Source organism: Atractosteus spatula, chromosome 6 (genome assembly GCF_055471065.1).
Source record: "Atractosteus spatula isolate fAtrSpa1 chromosome 6, fAtrSpa1.hap1, whole genome shotgun sequence".
Taxonomy (NCBI): domain Eukaryota; kingdom Metazoa; phylum Chordata; class Actinopteri; order Semionotiformes; family Lepisosteidae; genus Atractosteus; species Atractosteus spatula.
In genome coordinates, this window is record NC_142711.1 from 47,177,123 (window position 1) to 47,196,160 (window position 19,038).

Consider the following 19,038-nt stretch of genomic DNA (forward strand, 5'->3'; position numbering starts at 1 on the left):
TTGTTTACTGTACGCTACTCCTCTACACTTTTTCAGTCTGATTGCAATCTGGGAGAAGACGGCTGCTGTCTTCTCTCAGATTTTGACATCTGTTTTGTCTGTGTGAATGCTGCCTTCAATCTCCTGACAGAAAGTGAAATGTACACTCTATTTACAAGAGATTATACTAATATTAATAGTAACTAAGCTATAATGTCAGTAGTGTATCTAATATTAATTTCCTTTTCAAGTGGGTATTCCCTTCTTAGTAAGATTTCACTAAAATTTCTAGAATTCTCCACAATATGTAGAAAATGCATACTGTGAACACTCAAACTTTTTTTAGTTCAGTTACCAGAGTAGGCTAGATAGTTACAGTATCTATTTACTTTTTCACTTTGTCCTACATTTTCACCTGTGTCCTTTTTTTCTTTAAGCTACCACAGATTTATGATCTCTGGTCCAAAAGGTACAGTACGATGCATTTACTGTACTTTGATGACATTATGCAAAGTCTCCTCCGAGTATTAGATTCACACTCTTCAGGAGGGCTTCCTGGAGTTTCTGCATCATATCTGTGGGTCACACTTTCTCTCTTACTCATTTTGAGCTCCAAACCTCTGGGCCAACCTGACGCTGTTCCTAGCTTTTGTTCTCCATTTTATCTTCAGCCCTTGGTCTCAACCATAGATGGAGGCTTGTTTCTTTCATTGTCTTGGGAAAATGCCAGTATTGTTAATAACAAAACATTGGGTATTTTCACAGTTTTCTAGTCACATATCTCCTCCATATACAGCTTAGACCACCCATCACTGAATTGTAAATAAGACATCTGCTTTCACAGGGGACACCCCAGCCCTGTGCTTTACAAAGTACCTGTAAGGTTATAGGGCAAGAACCTATCACGTCACTCTGGCATTCTTTCTGCACCTCGGTACAGTTGTGGTGTCTTAGCAGAAACTAACAGCTGAGATACAGGAGTTAGCAATTAGTTCCATCCCTCATTTGGGATCACTCTGCTCTGATCCATCTTTCTGAAGTGTCAGTCTGTAAAATAAACCTCTCATTAAAACCAGGCACAACTAAATGGGAATTTTTGGTTGAGACTCGTTTCATATCAGAAAAAGTGTTGGGAGTCCAGAGTGTCATGTTTGGGAGTTTGGATCAATCAAGATCTATTATTATTCCAGCTTTCTTGATCCTCACCCACTGTGGTTGATACTGGGGACTCCACATGTGGAGGCTGGTTTCCTTAATTGCCTTGTGAGAATGAATTTCCTGTTTTGGCTGAGGAAATGATCTCCCTCATTTCTCTGTCATTTTTCCCATTTTATGGTCCCTTCTGCCACATTATGTATTAAGAGTGATGTCAACCAGGGGTCCCCTGGGAGTTCTCAGAGGCTGTCCAGAGGATACCCAGACACAAATTTCACTTTCAATCTACTAGTGTATAAACTCGGAATTCTCACATTGTTGATATGCTCTGACAGTGCTTACAGTGCAGTAGATTTGTTGAGCAGTAGTTATTATAATAATAGCAAACTTACATATAATATAACATTTATTTGGGAGTGCCTTTATTTTCTTTAAATAGGCTTGAAAGGACAGGAAAGTTTGAAAAACTCCATATTGGGGAGTATACATTTGTATTAATTGAAAGTAGTTATTCTATTCTGTACTGCCTATTTCTCCATGATCCAGTGACAAGCTGGTTTTCCATCCACATGGAGAGTAATAATGTGCTTCCTGTCCTGCCTAGTGCCCTTTGTTACTGGGATTCAGTAAATGCTTTTGATGTTTTTATAAGCAAATTAGGCAGTCCTGTGTATTTAGGAGTATCTTAATATGGCAGCACTAGCTTATACCCTGTCAGTGATCAACAGTGATAATGCGCAGTTGTTCAGAATGGATAACTATATTTGCAGGATAGAGTGCAACTCTAAACACTGTAGACAGTTATGCAAATATACAGATTGTTTCTTTGTTCTTTTGTATCTTTTAAGAAGATATGAATTTGAATTATTAGTTGTTTTTCCCAGACTTTATTGCCCCCTGTGCTCAAGTGTTCAAATCTTGTGTATGGAACATGTGTCCCCAAAGCATGTAGCCTTTTTGACAGATGGTCATTATTGGCTGGTCGACTGCAGCTTGGATTAGCTGGGTGCACAAAGGTTCCCTGTGCAAGTAAAAATGCTTCAAGCACCAATTACCAATTAAGCTTTGGGCCAAAAATGTTAAGGACTATGCGAAAGAGAGCTTGTAAGGACTATTTGTTTGGGGTAAGATTTTCTGCATAAAAACATTTTGCTTAATACTTCAATACTTCAGGCTCAAAGTCTACATTCTCGCTAGAAAAAATGAACGCAATACGATCCCACCTTCTAAACAGCATTAAAATTGTTTCAGAATAAAATTACATATCAATGTCTGTTTTGATAAGCATATTTTGGCATTTCTTGAAAGTGTGCTTTAAGTCACTTGTCTTTTGGCGATATGAGTCCTCTTCTATTTCATTCCACAGAACAGCAGAGCAGTCTACTAAAATATAGTTGTACAAATTTTGAGGCAGGCTGCAGTTGGGGACATAGTCAGTATGAGGTTATTCCACTAAAGAAAAAATTGCTCTTGAGCTACTAATGTCATATTTTCACAAGGTTTTCAACATTTTCTATTACCTTTGCTTATATTTTGGATTAGTATTGTAACCATGTTAAAAGAGAACAACATTTAGGGTTAGAAATAATACCTGTGATAGTACCTTGATTTCATATTTTTAGGTGTAGGGATCTTGTGTGATATCTTACTGTATCTTAAAATGTTTGCATTAGTGGGATTCTGCACATGGGACAGCCATATGCTGACTACGGAACAAGTAATAGGTTTATTCCAGGATGAAAAGAGAAGATTGTAAACACAACGTTTCAGCTGCGGAGCCTTCTTCGGTTGTAAGAAAGACAGGGCAGCTGATGCAACATTATCATAGACTATGTTTAAGGAGAAGTATTGTATAACCCCAACCCTAACCTACCAAATATGGTGAACTTAATTCAGTGCTAAAATACATTAGAAGCAGTCATTTCTTAACTGGTATAAAACAGCTTCAATACCTATTTCTTCAGGTGATAGTTATATTTTAAAATTGAAGATTTTGAATCACGTTTGCTTATAAATTGGATTACTATTGTAACCAGTGTTAAGTAAGCACAACATTTTAGAAATGGTGCTTGATAGGGTTAGGAGTAGAAAAATAAAACATTCAAAAGCAGCATTTACGGTATATTTATATTTCCATTAATGTAACATGAAGAAGCCTAAGGTTTATTGGAAATATAAACCTGTCCCTATCTTCAGTTATAATCTAGCAAATAATCAGAATTTACTAGTACCATTTGTGATCCATTCATCTGTTTTGTGAAGATGTAAATTCTAAAAAAAACTTCGGCCATATTCTCATTTTAAGTTAACTTCATTACATGCACAGGGAACAGAAATCATTAATAACATTAAAAGTCAACACCAGGTTTTACCTTTAGCTGTTTTAGAGATTTATCAGTTACAGTGGTTTGATTTCATATACTAAACTTTTAAAAATTCTGTCCAATAATTGTACATCAGTGAAAACCTTCTAACCAGCTAAGTAATATATTACTAGAATATATAATATATATTATTAGACCACATATCTATGTATATTTGTAACTTTGCTCAAACGGGTGTCTTCTTATTCGGCAATGCAGTGAGTTTAGACTGAAGTTTATTAGAACCTTCCCTGTACAAACACATATGCACTCTCATTCAGAGCAGTGCATAATAGTCCAAATCTGCCACAGCATTTTCTATCTCGTTATGTGGAGCAATTACAGCAAATCTCATCTCTCCTAATAACACAAAACAAATACAAGACAGTCGCTTGACACCCCACAGGAAAGGTTTCACAAACACAATAAGAGGAGTTTGAATCACTGCAGAATTCTCAAAACATTATTCAGCTCAAGGACTATTGCAAAATAGCTTGTGTGGAAAATGAGCTTCTGTGTCCACTAGGCTGCACTAAAGTGGAAGGACGACTGGTTACAAGATATTGTCCACAAGGCATTGGGCATTAAGAGTACTCTGTATCATAAGAAACTGAGCAACACCAGCACTCTTCCTACTCCAAATCAAAGTTCTATACAAATCGCTCATCCTGGTATTGATAAACATGGAGCCGGCTATCAGAACAGCTCAGATTAAACTTTGATTTATCAGAGAAAATCCCATATTCTGTGACCAAGAATTGCTCCGTTTGTTGAAAAATTCATTTACCTGCAGACTTTAACTGATTTGTACAAAAAATACACTTTTACTATCACAATAAACACATAATTAATTATGTATTATGTACATCCATAGAGTGATAGTCGCTGCTCCTCTGGATCGAGAGGGGCCAGTTGAAGTGGCTGTGACATTTGTTGAGGATGCCCGTCGGGCACAGGCCACTGGGAAGAGACACCAAGGCAGACCCAGGACATGCTGGGGGGTTTATATCTCTCTTGGCTAGTCTGGAACCTCTTGGAAGGAACTGGGGGGGTTTCTGGGTAAAGTGAATTCTGGGATGCCCTGCTCAGCCTGTTGCCACACCGACCCTCACCAGGAGTAAGCAGTTACAAAATGGAAAGGTGGAAGCATTGACATAATGTATTAGTCAATGTTTGTCACAGAGGATGTGGATCAGGACCTAATGAAACAGATAATCCTATTTTCACTGATTCAAAGACCTGACTCACTGCAGGCGAAATTCACTAAAAACCGAATGTTGCCTTTACTGCTGTTTCTTTCCCTATCAAAATGTTTACTCTTAACTTAATGTTTTTGATGTAATAATTAAAACAATTTTCTAGAGAAGTGTAAAGACAAATTTACTGTATATTTACATTTAACCTGCACTCTTTAGTTTGATAACACTTTTTGGAGGTGTGTGTAATTCACCTGTGACATGCTTCCATTTGCTGCCCAAAGTAGACGTGATGCTGAGGAGTGAGTAATTAGCCACAGAAAGGCCTCAAACTCCACAAACCGCAGTCTTTGTGCCAGACATTGCAGTTCTATCACTAATTGGCCTGACAACAGCATCTATAACAGTCGAATGTGGTGTCAGATAGGACACTGGGACCAGGGTGATCACTAACATTATTAGCTATCCTAACACTGTCTGGCAAATAAGAAATCCTTCCTGGATGGATAATAAAATAGCGCCTTATCCAGGATTTTGACCCACAACGTCCCACTTTTGAGCCTACAATACTTGTAGCTATACCACACTGCAAACACTTTAATTTTTCTATCACATATACTTTTTTAATCATGTCATATAAAGACCCAAACCCTGAGACTAAAATATATAACTCTATTAGGAAGCTCATTACACTTCAATAATGTGCTTCTTAAACTAAATGTATTGTGTTTCTGAACATAAGACATTATTCTCCATGAAGATACTAATGTATAATGATACAGTGTAATATGGTTTAATATCGCATAACAGTGATGACATCAACACCATTAAAACAGTACAAACAACAGAATTAATACTAATATATAATAACAATAAAGGTAAAGGTACCTGACTCTGCAATTCACTCTGCTGCTTCAGACGCAAGTTCTCTGGTGTGTCAGCCACTATGGTGAAAGACTGCTTTGGGTAGTGTCTAAAAAACAAACACAATGACAAATTTCATAATATTTTAATGATAATAAAGCACATTTACTAGAAAAACTGGAATCTAGAAAAACGAATCACCCTCTTATAGTCTGACCCTTCCCTTTAATTGCAGTTAATTTTTTAAGGCAAATAAGTCTAATAGAGTCACAGATAATTAACTTGCATATTACAAATCATGGGTAGCATACCAATGAGGAAAAAGCCATAATGAACAAGGAGAAAGAGAAATGTGAAACATGTACATACATTAGCAAATAGCCATTTCTGTTCTTGGTTTTAAAGATATTGACTGAAAAAGCATCGCTGGAAAACCCAGGGCATTCTGTTAAAACCTACAATTAATTTAAGTTCTGAAAGCTCTAGTTTCACCCAACAGCTTTACCTGATGACATCAGCAGCCAAAAGATCTGGGCAGTGTCTGTCTCTATTAAGAAATAATAAGCACACTGAGTAACCAAATTAGCACTACTGTACCTGATTTTCAGAGTACATAACACTGATTTGAGCATGTATCTCTCCTTTTTGTATTTATATTTGTTTTTGTTAGTGCATTGTTTTGATAAGAATAAAATGCTAGATGTATTTTTGTGACAATACTTTGAAAATAATATTAAATAAAATAATCATTTGTGAGTTTCTCTTAAAAACGAATGATCCAAGTGAAATGACTGTAGCCTGGGTAACAGCTACCATACAGCTTTGATATATCTGTCCAGCCATGATCAGAAATCCACTTATTCTCCTTAAGGGTCTCAGCAACCCAACATATATCTTCAAATTATAGGAATCAAGGCAGAACTACAGCCCTAACAAGACACTTCACATCTATCACACCGCACACGCACGGGGGTCATTTAGAGACACTAATTAGCCTAGCCAGCATGTCTCTGGGAAGCTAAAGAAAAACTGGGCACTTGAAAAAAACCCACAATAATAATATGGAGAGATCATGCAAACTCCACACAGAATGTGCCCCAGACTAGAATCACATGCAGCACTGATGGGGCAATGTTAAACACAACGCCACAGTGGCATCCCGTTTTCATATGTAATTCCAAAGAGTGAGTAGTAAGAAACATGAATACAAAAAAAAACAGGTTTGATTCAAAAGGATAATAATTTGCAACACAATGTTTGTGTTTTTCCATATGCACTTTAACAACTTAAACAGCAGAGCTCCCGTCACTCCACTATCAAGTCAACAGAAACATATTGTAACTCTTGATTGTTATGAAGGTTTTGTCATAAGCCCTTCAGCCGTAATCCAAACCAATCTTCTACTGGATGAGATTGTTTCTGATCCTCAGCTGTGTTGTCTAATTCTATCTGAAACAAAACCTGACAGTCATTTTCAAAGGCTTTGCTTCTTTTTCAAATACATTCAGACCTCTTAAGGGTAAACAGGAACAGGCCATCCTATAAGGCTCAGACTGATGTCATATTAGTACTATTCGCACAGAACTACTGTACAGTATATGCAATCTGATGAAAATTGTATTGTAAGCTGTGTTGACAGCAGTCATGTTCTTCCACAATGAATTTCATGGGTCTGATATTGATAAAAACAGAAACAATACATTGTTTTGAAGTCCTCAACCAGAAGACATCAATATTTACTTAAACACGGCTTAAATTAAAAGACTTAATTTACTTCCAGGGAAGCCTCTTGGTCTCACTTAGAGTTCCTTATCCCGACTTCCCCTATCAAAAAGGATTCACAATTGCAACCATTCTATTCATGGGATTTTACATCATTCTTTTACCATTCCTACATTCCACATTCTATGAAATCCTTAATTTATTTGAAACAACTACAGTACTGACATGTCTTGGATTTAGTGAAAAACTCTACAAGCAAGTCCATCCATATAATTTTTTTAATTAGTACTTGTAGTTGACTGTGAATGTGACAGAAATCGGTTTAATCAAAGCTATGAAAAGCAACTTGTAGAATTCAGGCAGACAGGCCTGTTGCTTGACCCTGGCAGGCAGGTCAGTCCTTTGAATCCATCTGTAACCATTGTAACTGCTCAGCTCAGTTTGTGACTTTTTCCTGGACACCAGGACATTAGAATATGCATTCTGTAACTGCAAACTATACCATTTACAGTATGTACAGTATACAGTATGTGTGTTTATATACAGTTTTTATATTTAGTTATTTTCTGTCTTGACATTTATGGCAAAACATGAAATAGGTCGGGTTGCACTTGCATTATAAAAAGGCCTTTGAGAATTATTGTATTTAAGAGCATACAGTAGCAGGAGAAGATACATTCTGTATCTCTGTCATTGCTCTCTAAAAAAGAGCCTGAACATGTCATGTCATATGCCAAACCGCTTTATACCATATGGTGTCGTGGGAAGGCGGAGCCTACCCGGCAAGCAACGAGCACAAGGCAGGGTACACCCTGGATGGGGCGCCAGTCCATCGCAGGGCAAATGCAAGCTAATCATACATGGGGACAATTTGGAGGCCAAAGTAAAGGTTGAGGGGGGAAATTTGGCCAAGACACATAACTCCCTACTCTTTTCGAGAAATCTTTAATGATCACTGAGAGTCAGGACCTCGGTTTAACGTCTCATCCAAAAGACAGCGCCAACTACAGTACAGTGTCCCTGCCACTATACCAGGGCATAAAGACCCACACAGACTGCAGGGTGGGCGCCCCCTGCTGGTCCCACTAACACCACTTTCAGCAGCAACCATAGCTTCCCAGGAGATCTCCCATCCAGGTACCAACCAGGCTCAACCCTGCTGAGCTTCAGTGGGTAGCCAGTTGAGAGCTGCAGGGTGATATAGCTGCTAGCCTGGGCCAACTTTAGTTGCTCTTTCACTTCTAACATCCCTACAAGCTTTAAATACATCCAATGTAATACATTGGATGTATTGTATCTGTGTGTATCCTGCAATGGACTGGAGTCCTTTTCAAGGTGTATCCTGTCTTGCACCCACTGCTTTCCACGATGGGCTCCAGCTCCCTCACAACCCTGTCTTGGATTAAACAGTTGAGAAAATGGATGGATGGATTATCACTGCCGTAAAAATAAACTGATGTGATCAAATTGCCATAAAGTCAAAAGGAGTGATAAAAAATTATTAAGTGCAGCAAAACCTTAAAAACTGTTACATAGTCATAAAACGCTCATTGAGAACATTACAACACAATATCAAGTTGTAATCTCTTCACATACTTCACCCAGGGAGACAAGTAACTGATAGAGAGTACAGGACTCCATTATTTCCAGTGAAAAATGTAATTGCCTCCCTAGCTCTGAAGAAAAAGGCCTTTGTAAGCCTCTGGCTTCTGATCTCCACGTTATCAACCTATTTAAATGCCTGGAATACATGGATGACGTATCACAGCAATTCATTTGATCCCATTATATTCCACAACCTGTCGATTAAAGCCTTCATCAAGCTGTCTGTTTGACACCAGAAACACTTTTAGCACAGGACTGTTGCAGCCTGTGTACGTACAGGAATGGCACTACCAGTCTGTTACTGCCAATATGTCTCCTTAATAAATGTTCTAAAAAATGTATACCAAATCAGATCCACAAATATGGTATATGGAGACATTGTTCTTGGTTTAATATACATTTTCTGTCCTTCCTCTTCCTTGTCTTCACTCTCTCATACCATAGGCATACAGTAAATGAGAGTGCTCAAATGTGATTAAGACAAAATAATCTTTCTTGTGAGTGAAGAGTTAAAACGGATGTGCTGTTCTTCTCTCATCAACAGCATGCCCTTGACATTTAGTGTGGAAGAACATGACTGTAATCAGCACTGTTTTCACCAGTTGTTTAATCTTTTAATGCTAATATATAGTCAGTTATGCTTTAGTACCTTCTTTTGTGGGCAAACACTGCATACAGCCCAACCAAGCCCTAGGGGAAGGCATGTACAGTATTATGATGGTGTATTGTCTTTTACTTAGGTGTTCTGTCATGAATTGTGTAAAGCAAACCAGCTGAAGGTTCCAAATCTCCAACCAAGCTACCTTTCTGTGCATGATTGTGCAAATCTCACAAGATGCACAGCAGTTTCACAGGACACAGAAATGGCCTTAAAAAGTTTTCAGCAGCCTCTGCAGTCTGCTTAGCAGTTTACCCTGGCTGACATTTACAAAATCCACTTACATTTAAAAAACATGAACCATGAACATCTTAAAAATAAGGAAGAGGTTCATTTGTGCAGATTGTGATATTCTAATAAAAATACTCTTTTAACCTTTTCTGTTCTACATTTAGATTAATAAAAAATATATATACTTCTATATCTTTCTGTATCAATACACTTAATGAGTTTTCTCTATTCTCAGGGATCTTATCGGCACTGCGAATCTCAAAGTTAGCTGAACAACCCAACAATGGAAATTTCCAAGATGCACTGACAACTGCTGCCCCATGAAGGTCAAAATGAAAAAGCTCAGCCAGACTTCAGTGACTTCACACCTTCGACTCAGATGCTGAAGAAACAGCAGGAAGCTTCACAGTCATTCTCAGAGAAAAAGTCCACAGTCACTTTGTCAACCACTGTGTAATAACTCCACATCTGAAAAAGAAATTCATTACAGATTCCTAGTATAATCCTTTTGCTAGTGACTACAGTATAAACACCTAACCTACACGGGCAGTAGTTTAAATTGTATTAGATCTTCTTCTATTTTCATATCTAGTGGTATCTACTGCTAAAGGCACTGTGGCTAAGGATCTGCGCCTGTGGCTGGAAGGTTTCCCGTTCAAATCCCTCGGCAGGCAGAGGAATCCTACTCCGTTGGGCCCCTGAGCAAGGCCCTTAACCCCAACTGCCCCAGGGGCGCCGTATAAATGGCTGACCCTGTGCTCTGACCTCAAGCTTCTCTCCCTGTCTGTTTGTCTCATGGAGAGCAAGTTGGGTAATTGAAAAGACAAATTCCTAATACAAGAAATTGTATATGGCTAATAAAGTGATCTTATATCTTATCTTAAAGAAGTTCCCTTTACTAAAATTCAGGACACACTATATTATACTGTCTATACAGAGTAAATCAGTTTGGTTACATACTTGGTTTTGTAATGGTGCATCTTGTTTACTCAGCTATACACTCTACGAGGAAATTCAGAACAGTTTACAGCATCATGCCAAAATGTCAAAGATCATCAACTCACTGTACTGTCTACTGACATTTATTGCAAATACATGAATTACTTATTTATTACTACAAAGTTACAAATAATAATTTTTAAGAAACTTCCCAAGGATATCTATGAGACTGTTTTTTCTTACCCCAGTATGCCCATGAACAGATCACTGCTGATCTCACTGAAGTCTAAAATTACAGTATACTGTTTTTAGTCCATAAAATGAGAAAAACTCTACTGAAATCCTACAATAAAAATAACCAGTAAGCTGATGGTATAAGTTCATGTCCTAATGAGTTAAGAGAGCCTATATATAAAACTTGATTTATGTGTGGGGGTTTTTCAAGGAATATTGAACTTTTGTTATATAAAGGAGGGTAACAATGGTTTAAAAATTGGTTCAATAATTGAAAATATGCAGAATAAACACTGAGGTGTGGTGGAAATTGCAAACGATAAAATGATAATAAACTCCATTTAAAAAGTGCTGTTTTGCAAAATGTTGGTAAATAATATAGTGATCTTAATCACTACTGAAAGAGTGGGTATTACAGAATTATCGGAGGAAAATAAGCTGATAAATAAAAATTGTTTACTGATTATGTTACGGTTGCAAAAACAATGACTTCCTCTGCTTTGCGCTGCAGGAGAATGTGTATTTAAGGCAAGGCCCTCCTCTTCCAGACTGCGGGATCTATTTCTGGGGTGGTGACCATGCTGTCTGTAGTTAGCAAACACAACACAATACAATACTCCTCCACACATTGGGAAATGTGTGGAGCACTATTGTACCTAATTTATAAAAGGGAACTTCCATAAATTAGAAAACATGTGTCTTTGATAACAGGTATGCTCTGTATACTCTGGGCCTCTTTCACAACAGCTCAGATGTTTCCAGATATTCACGTAGATGTCTTTAAATCAGTGATTTTCAGTGATATTCCTCCCAGTAAGTCTGTAAGTGTGTAGCCACTCCACTGGCTTATTGCTGGAGAAGGAATGATCATCTCTGAGCACTGTTGTGCAGTGGATTCCTTATTTTCTCTTTGGTTTACAGTATTCACTTGTCTAGAGCTCACTCAGCCACTAGTCTTAGTTTACCGAAACTTTACTGAAACTATTAGTTTTATTACACAATTATGTAATAAGATTGTTTTTCATTGCAGATTTTCCATGATTCCAGTACTATAGCAGATGATCAACCAAAGTGGATAGAGTTTATGGTAAATCTGCCATATTTACCCATAGCTTCTTTATTCATCCAACTTCGAATCCACTTATCCAGTACTTGGTCACGTGGGGAGCTGGAGCCTAACCCTAAGGACGTAAGGCAGGCTAGACCCTGGAGAGAACGCCAGTCCATCACAGGGCAGACAAACACAGACATGCACACTCACACCAGGGCCAATTTTCCCAATAGCCAATTAACCTACCTGCACATCTTAAGACTGAGGGAGGAAACAAGGAAACCCACATGAGCATAGGGAGAACATACAATCTCCGTGCAGATAGCACCCCAGGAATTGAACCCAACGCTGTGAGATAGCAATGCTAAGCACTGCGCCACTGTGCCGTATAGTAGCTTTGCTTTGATGTTTTTCAATATTTACCTAAAACACCACAATTGTGCGTCCGGTGATTCAGCGTGAACCTAAGCCTTTCAGTCATGCTGAGTATTATTTTTATCAGCAGTGCTTTCTTTACATTTATGGGTTTAAATAAAATATCAGTATCCCAAGATATGCTATAATTTTGTGGGAGTTCTCTTGGGGCACTCAGTGATATTATCTGTCCTCAATGGATTGCAGTATTTAGTGTTTCTTCACTTTATTCATGTGTACATTATCTTTCATCGCCTTAGAGTGCTTTTGCTGTCTGCAAATTGTGTGTTTTTGTCTCTGCAATGACAACATTATAATATACATTTGCCAAATGACAGTTGGACACATTTGTTTTGCCAATATGAGAGAATGTGCTTAATTGTTGCACACAGAATGGCTTACATCTACTATGCAGTAATTACATAAATTTACCAGGCTTTAGTGAATGAGACCCTAATGCTAGAGTGCTAGAGCGCTCGGTTGTTTTTTTGTACTAGCTGTACCATATACATTAACATCTTGGTGTTGCTGGGGAATTTTGGGAGTTTTGAATATGATTTTTTGCTACGTTTTTTTCTCTTTGCAGAATATACTTTTTGGTTTCCATTATGTCCATATTCTCCACCTGCTGAACTTGGAAAAAATGTGGAAAACTGGTAGAAACTGAAGAAACTAAACAGCATCCAATCTAACTCTCAGTCATCAAGACTGTAAAGGACTAACTTTCTTTACAAAAGTCAGCTCTAATAACCTGACATTAAGTACTCTGTGAATAGTCATAACATGCACACTGCTGTACAAACAATTGCTTTCTTCCTTACAATAAACAAATATTCGGTTCCATTTATCTGCATAAATTGAATTACAATGTATAAATTAGATTACAATTTAGATTCCTGGAAGGTTTAGTCAGCAATGTTAAGACTTCATAACTTCACATCTCTTAAAAACATGTCATTTCTTATTACTTTACCGAGTGCTTTAATGTTAACCTTCCTCTCTAGAGGTTATCAATATAACATGACTGCTGAAGAACACAGTGCATAAACATTTCTGACATTAGTGTACTGTTTTGTAGTGAGTGAGAGGCCTGTTTCCCAAGGGAAAATAGTCCTCAGAGGAGATCTTTGTGTTTGTGACAGCATAAACACAGAGATAAACAAAGAATAAAGAGACAAAATACGGAAACTGAATGAATAGAATTAACATTGATTTGTTTGGGGACCACTTGCCTTGTACCACTTTCAACAGATCAGCCACAGACCTATTTAAATTGTGGATGAGGAACCAACCATTAATTTAAACCTACAGATAAATAGGCCTGAATATAAATGAACAGTTGAATGAATAAACAGATATGCAAATAAACATGTATTACAACGTTGATCAATACAGTGTAAAGCATTTTTGTTAATAAATAGAGCTAATTATAATTTTCTTTAACCACTTCCCTTATAAAAACCTATAAATAAGGCACATACCATTAAAATGTAAACCTAGTAATAATACTTTCAATACATTGTACAAAGAGATATGTTATTTTCAAGAATCATGTAGTCTAGGCAAAGGCAAAAACAGCAGGCAGGAACCTTTAAATCAAAGATGGGATGTGTTGAAAACCACACTGAATTGGTCAGAACAATGAGCTAAAGCAGGTTCTGACTCCATTAGTAATTCTCGATGAACTGGAATGAGCAAGGCTTTAACATTGATTTAATCTGACCCAGATTGTTACATACAGCACATGCACATACCGGAGCTATAGCAAGCTGAGTAATCGATTGCGTTTGCAAATGACGTTAGACGTTCTGTCGGATTCTATCAGAGTCGCGAAGGACAGTACAGGGAGAGTCTGGAGTCAACTGGCCCAGTCTGAATTCATATCAGTCACACAGGCAGAGATCAGTGGAGCAAAGAGATCTACTCTGCTATAATATTATAATTAAAACCTAAATATAATTAGCCATTCAAATCAATTATTTTATTTATTGCTTTACAAGTTTTACACAGCAAAGAGTGAAAGAGTGTGAAAAGGCCCCAAGATTGCAATATTTCATTTTTTGAAAGTCATTTTTGAGTGGCTACAAGAAATACCAGAACAGCTATTCCATAGTCAGACCCTTACAGATCCATCTAAGTATTATAATCTAATACAGGGGAGCTAGAGCCTATCACAACAAACGATAGACATGAAGGGCCAGTTGTCCCAGAGGCCAATTAACCTACCAGTAGGTTTTCTGACTGTGGAAGGAGACCAGAGCACCCGGAGGAAACCCACACAAACACAGGGAGAACATACAAACTCCACGCAGATAACACCCCAGGAATCGAACTTGGGGCCCCAGCGCTGCCTGGCAGCAATGCCATACACTGTGTCAGGTCAGTTTGTTAATTATTTACTACCTGTGCCAGTTAGTTTGACCCTGCATTTCAGTCTATGGCATTTTTAAAGGCAGGAAAATTAGTCAGTGATCTGTCATTCTTTTCTCAAACATGCTCTGATGTACTCCAATCAACATTTAACCAGTGTCAAACTGTAGACTCTTGGAACTGTTAAGGATTTTAATGCAGAAACACAGGGGAATAATCCCTCTTTAGATTTGATTTGATGAACAACACCTTCAATTAAGTAAGAGCACTAAATTTTCACAAATGAAAAATTACATGTGCGTCCCCCTCCTAAACCTATGATACGCATGTTCAGTTCGCTGAGCTTTCTTTTAAGACAACTCCTACAAAAAGCCAGGACTAAAGTAAATGGAAAATGAGCAGGCATCCATTGAAAACTGTGAGGCTATATTTCTCTACAGGCTTAGAGTTACACTTCAACCACAAAGTGTCTCCACTAGCAACTTACCCATTGTGAACACTGGGGTCCTCTGTGGAGTACAGTTAGGGTATGTTGCAGCCAAGGCACGTCTTCTGAGTTCAGAACAAAAGCACATTTATACAGTGTACCCTTGATCGACAAAACAGGCCTATTTCAGTTAATTTTCTGTTTAAGGTTTTGTGGTTGTGCTTATTTATACTTCACGTCACTTACCAAAAGAAATGTGTGGTGGACTTTAGAATGAACACATCTGAATACATTTTGCCTTCTCTGGAATCACAAGAAGGTGGCAGAAAGAGATGGAAAAATGAATCTAGATTTTATCCAGCAAACACCACTACAGATTGTTTCTTTCATTTATTTTGTCACAAAGAAGTAGAAACTAAAATTCATGTTACTCGGCAACATCAATTCCAGAATTTTACCAGAGAAAGCCTTTTTAAAAGTAATGAAGACCTTATTAAAAAGGATTGCTTTTTTTAATCTTTCCTCCAAAAACTAATCCTTGTAAAATGAGGTATTATTAGGGTCCTGCGGATATTATATTTTTCTGATCCCTAGTGATTCAAGTGATACAAAATTTTAAGGATTACATATATATTTTATTTTAAAACTTCAAAGAAATAAAGAAGGCCCAAAGAGATACCATTAAATGTATATAGCTTCCTGAAAAGATATATTCCAAAATAATTTAGGTTATTTACAATATATTTAAAATTGAGAAACAATCACTGTTTTCAAACTAAAATATGGATCCCAAAATTCTGCATCTTGAATCATCATGTCTAGTTCACACTGATGACATTGGAGACCAAGCTGGAGAAACAGCTACAATTGTTAAACTAAATACTGTAATTACAAATGACAGGGAATATGTATAATTCTCAAAACCCTGTAAACTCAATGTTTCAGGAAGGAGGATGGAGTTTAACTCAGGAATAAACTTGATTTTGTTCTAGGATAGGTCATGTAATTAACCAAACACCTAATAGCCAATTCTCCAAAAGCTCAGAACACTTGACCTTAGAAATTTAGAAAATCTCGAACTTCACAAGCAAATTGGAAATCTGCACAATTCTTTGAGCTGGAAACTGATAAAATATATTGGTTTAATAATTAATTAATAATTGCTTACACTTACAGTATATAGCACTTTTCTGGACACTCCACTCAAAGCGCTTTACAGGTAATGGGGATCCCCACCATCACCACCAATGTGCAGCATCCACCGGGATGATGCGACGGCAGCCATAGTGCGCCAGAACACTCACCACACATCAGCTATCAGTGGGGAGGAGAGCAGAGTAATGAAGCCAATTCATAGATGGCAATTATTTGGAGGCCATGATTGGTAAGGGCCAATGGGAAATTTGGCCAGGACGCCAGGGTTACACCCCTACTCTTTTCAAGAAACGCCCTGGGATTTTTAATGACCACAGAGAGTCAGGACCTTGGTTTTTATGTCTCATCCGAAGGGTGGCGCCTGTTTACAGTATACAGTAAAAAGTTTACAGTATGTCCCCGTCACTATACCGGGACATTAGGATCCACATGGACCGCAGGGTGAGCACCCCCTGCTGGCCCCACTAACACCTCTTCCAGCAGCAACCTTCATTTTTCCCAGGAAGTCTCCTATCCAGGTACTGACTAGGCTCACACCTGCTTAGCTTCAGTGGGTTGCCAGTTGTGAGTTGCAGGGTGATATGGCTGCTGACCTTCTTCATAGAAGGTTCTTTTCTGTTTGAAGCAATACCTCATGGTTTAATATTGATACACAAGGATTAGTGGAAAAATTTACCCTCACCAGTGCCCACATTTGCCACTAGTATTTCTTCTTTGATGCTCAGTATTCCAATATGACTAGCAGCAGGAGCCACAGGGCACACTCTCATATCAACGAGGATCAGTGGGTTGCCAGTTGTGAGTTGCAGAGTGATATGGCTGGTTTAGTTATGTTACGGCGAGCTCCGCAGCAAACAAAACCAAAACACTATGAACCCCCAGGTCCGAGGAATGAACGCGAGAAGCCTTGCGCCTCAGTGCAGCGACTGTTCCGAAAGTCACCACACTTCACTGCGGTAAAATGAAAGGATGTCTTTCAGTGGCTTATGCAGACACAGTCTCCACTCTAAGGATGAGACCCATAGCTGCCAGGTTGCAGGATTAAATCCAAGCTATGTCACCAGCCAGCCGTGGTCAGGAAATCCAAGACAGTGGTGTGAAAGTGGACCTGTGCCAGCAGTCATGGGTAGAGTGGAGGCAGCTAACAGATGAGGGTATAGATGATTCTGGTATTATCTGTGAGGACTGTACCACTCCTCCATGTGTAAGAGCCACTGTGCTTCCTTTTCAGTCTCACCTTGCTTAATGATGAACACGTCATTGGAGGTCTGTACACGCAGGTCTGTATGAAACAATCCAGCTCTGACGAACGTTTTTTCTGCTGAGTGAGTAATGATGGACTATAACAGCTATTACAGATTAGGCGATATTACATGTGAGAAATCACTGTCCATTGTAAAAAAAATTTTAATAGCCTAATAATAGTTGGGAGAACAATTGTAATAAAACAGCTGCTGTGTGGCATCCCAGCTAATCATGTTCCACTCTCTTTTATTCCTATTGTGTCTTTTGGTCACATGGTAATATGTAAAAAGAACAATATTGATAGCTTAAAACTAAATCTCTGCAGAATTTTTAAAAATCTAACAGAAGTCCTTAAAATTCTGTTAGTTTGGGGCAGAAATACCTTCTTTATGAAAATCAACCAACTCCTTCATCTTGCTAATATGTAAGGTTACAACTGTATTGGATGTTGATTTGAAAAGATATATAAGTATCTATTGTCAAGTGCAGGCTTGGTATAGGCTATACTGTGGGAGGAGGAACATAGCTTGAAGTGACTAAAAATACTTAGGCAAATATACAGGGATGAAAAAGGACCAATTCAGTGTGGACAATTCCATAGATGTGGGTTGAACAATTCCTGTTTTGTTGGAAAGCAAACAACAAGTTGTCTAACTGCACAACTTGCCTGACCAGTGAAAGTCACTGTCTGAGGGCACATGCAGTTCTGAAAGTCTCCCTTTCACCCAGCCTGCCATAGTATTGCCTGGTTCTGTTAATTGATCTTTTACTAATCATGTAAGAAGGATTCATTCATCAGTGATATTCCCACACATGTTTTTTTTTGGTCAGGTCACAATGACAAACTTCCTATCTGAACTGGTTGTGAATTTGTGTAACTTCCTGGGTGATCCTGTGTGTGTTTTGTGCAGGTTAATCATTCTTTCACATTTACTTTCCTCCAAAAAATGCAACATTTAGCTAGAGTGATAAAATCAGGCCTGTTTGTTGTTATTGGTTTCAATGTAGAACAATACGAGGCAACAGGATAGCTTATGATAACTCATAATAAACTAAAGATTGGAATTTTTGCTTAGGTTAAGTCCAGATATAATAAACACATTCCATTACTAACATGTCACAAATATTACAAAATTATATGTAACTATGTGGCCTAAAAGACTGGATCACTGTGATGTAACTATGAATGAAGTGCAGTGAATTCTACACTTTACTGAATGCTTTTTAAATGTGATCATTCTGCTCCTCTTAATTTAACCAATTTATTTAATGTTATTTTCACAATCACAATTTTGGCTTTATTTTATCACCACAGTAATAGTAACAGCTTTAATTAGAACGAGGTATCAATCAAATATAAAATTAAAATAATCTGAAAATCCAAAAGCAACTTGAAATCACCAGAAAATGAGTAGGAAAGGGACCTGAGG

At 37.9% G+C, this 19,038-nt stretch overlaps 1 protein-coding gene across 4 annotated transcripts in view; it reads right to left on the minus strand.

Annotated features, from left to right (window-relative positions):
* The window catches only part of nebl (nebulette), a 118,890-nt gene that overhangs the window by 71,154 nt on the left and 28,698 nt on the right, over window positions 1-19,038 (minus strand). For all 4 annotated transcript variants that reach the window (XM_088918315.1, XM_088918322.1, XM_088918320.1 and 1 more), the window contains exon 3: window positions 5,582-5,666. Coding sequence is in view for 3 of the 4 variants with exons in the window: in XM_088918322.1 (XP_088774448.1) it covers window positions 5,582-5,666 (85 nt within the window). In the remaining variant the exon portion in view is untranslated. The remainder of the gene's footprint in view (window positions 1-5,581; window positions 5,667-19,038) is intronic.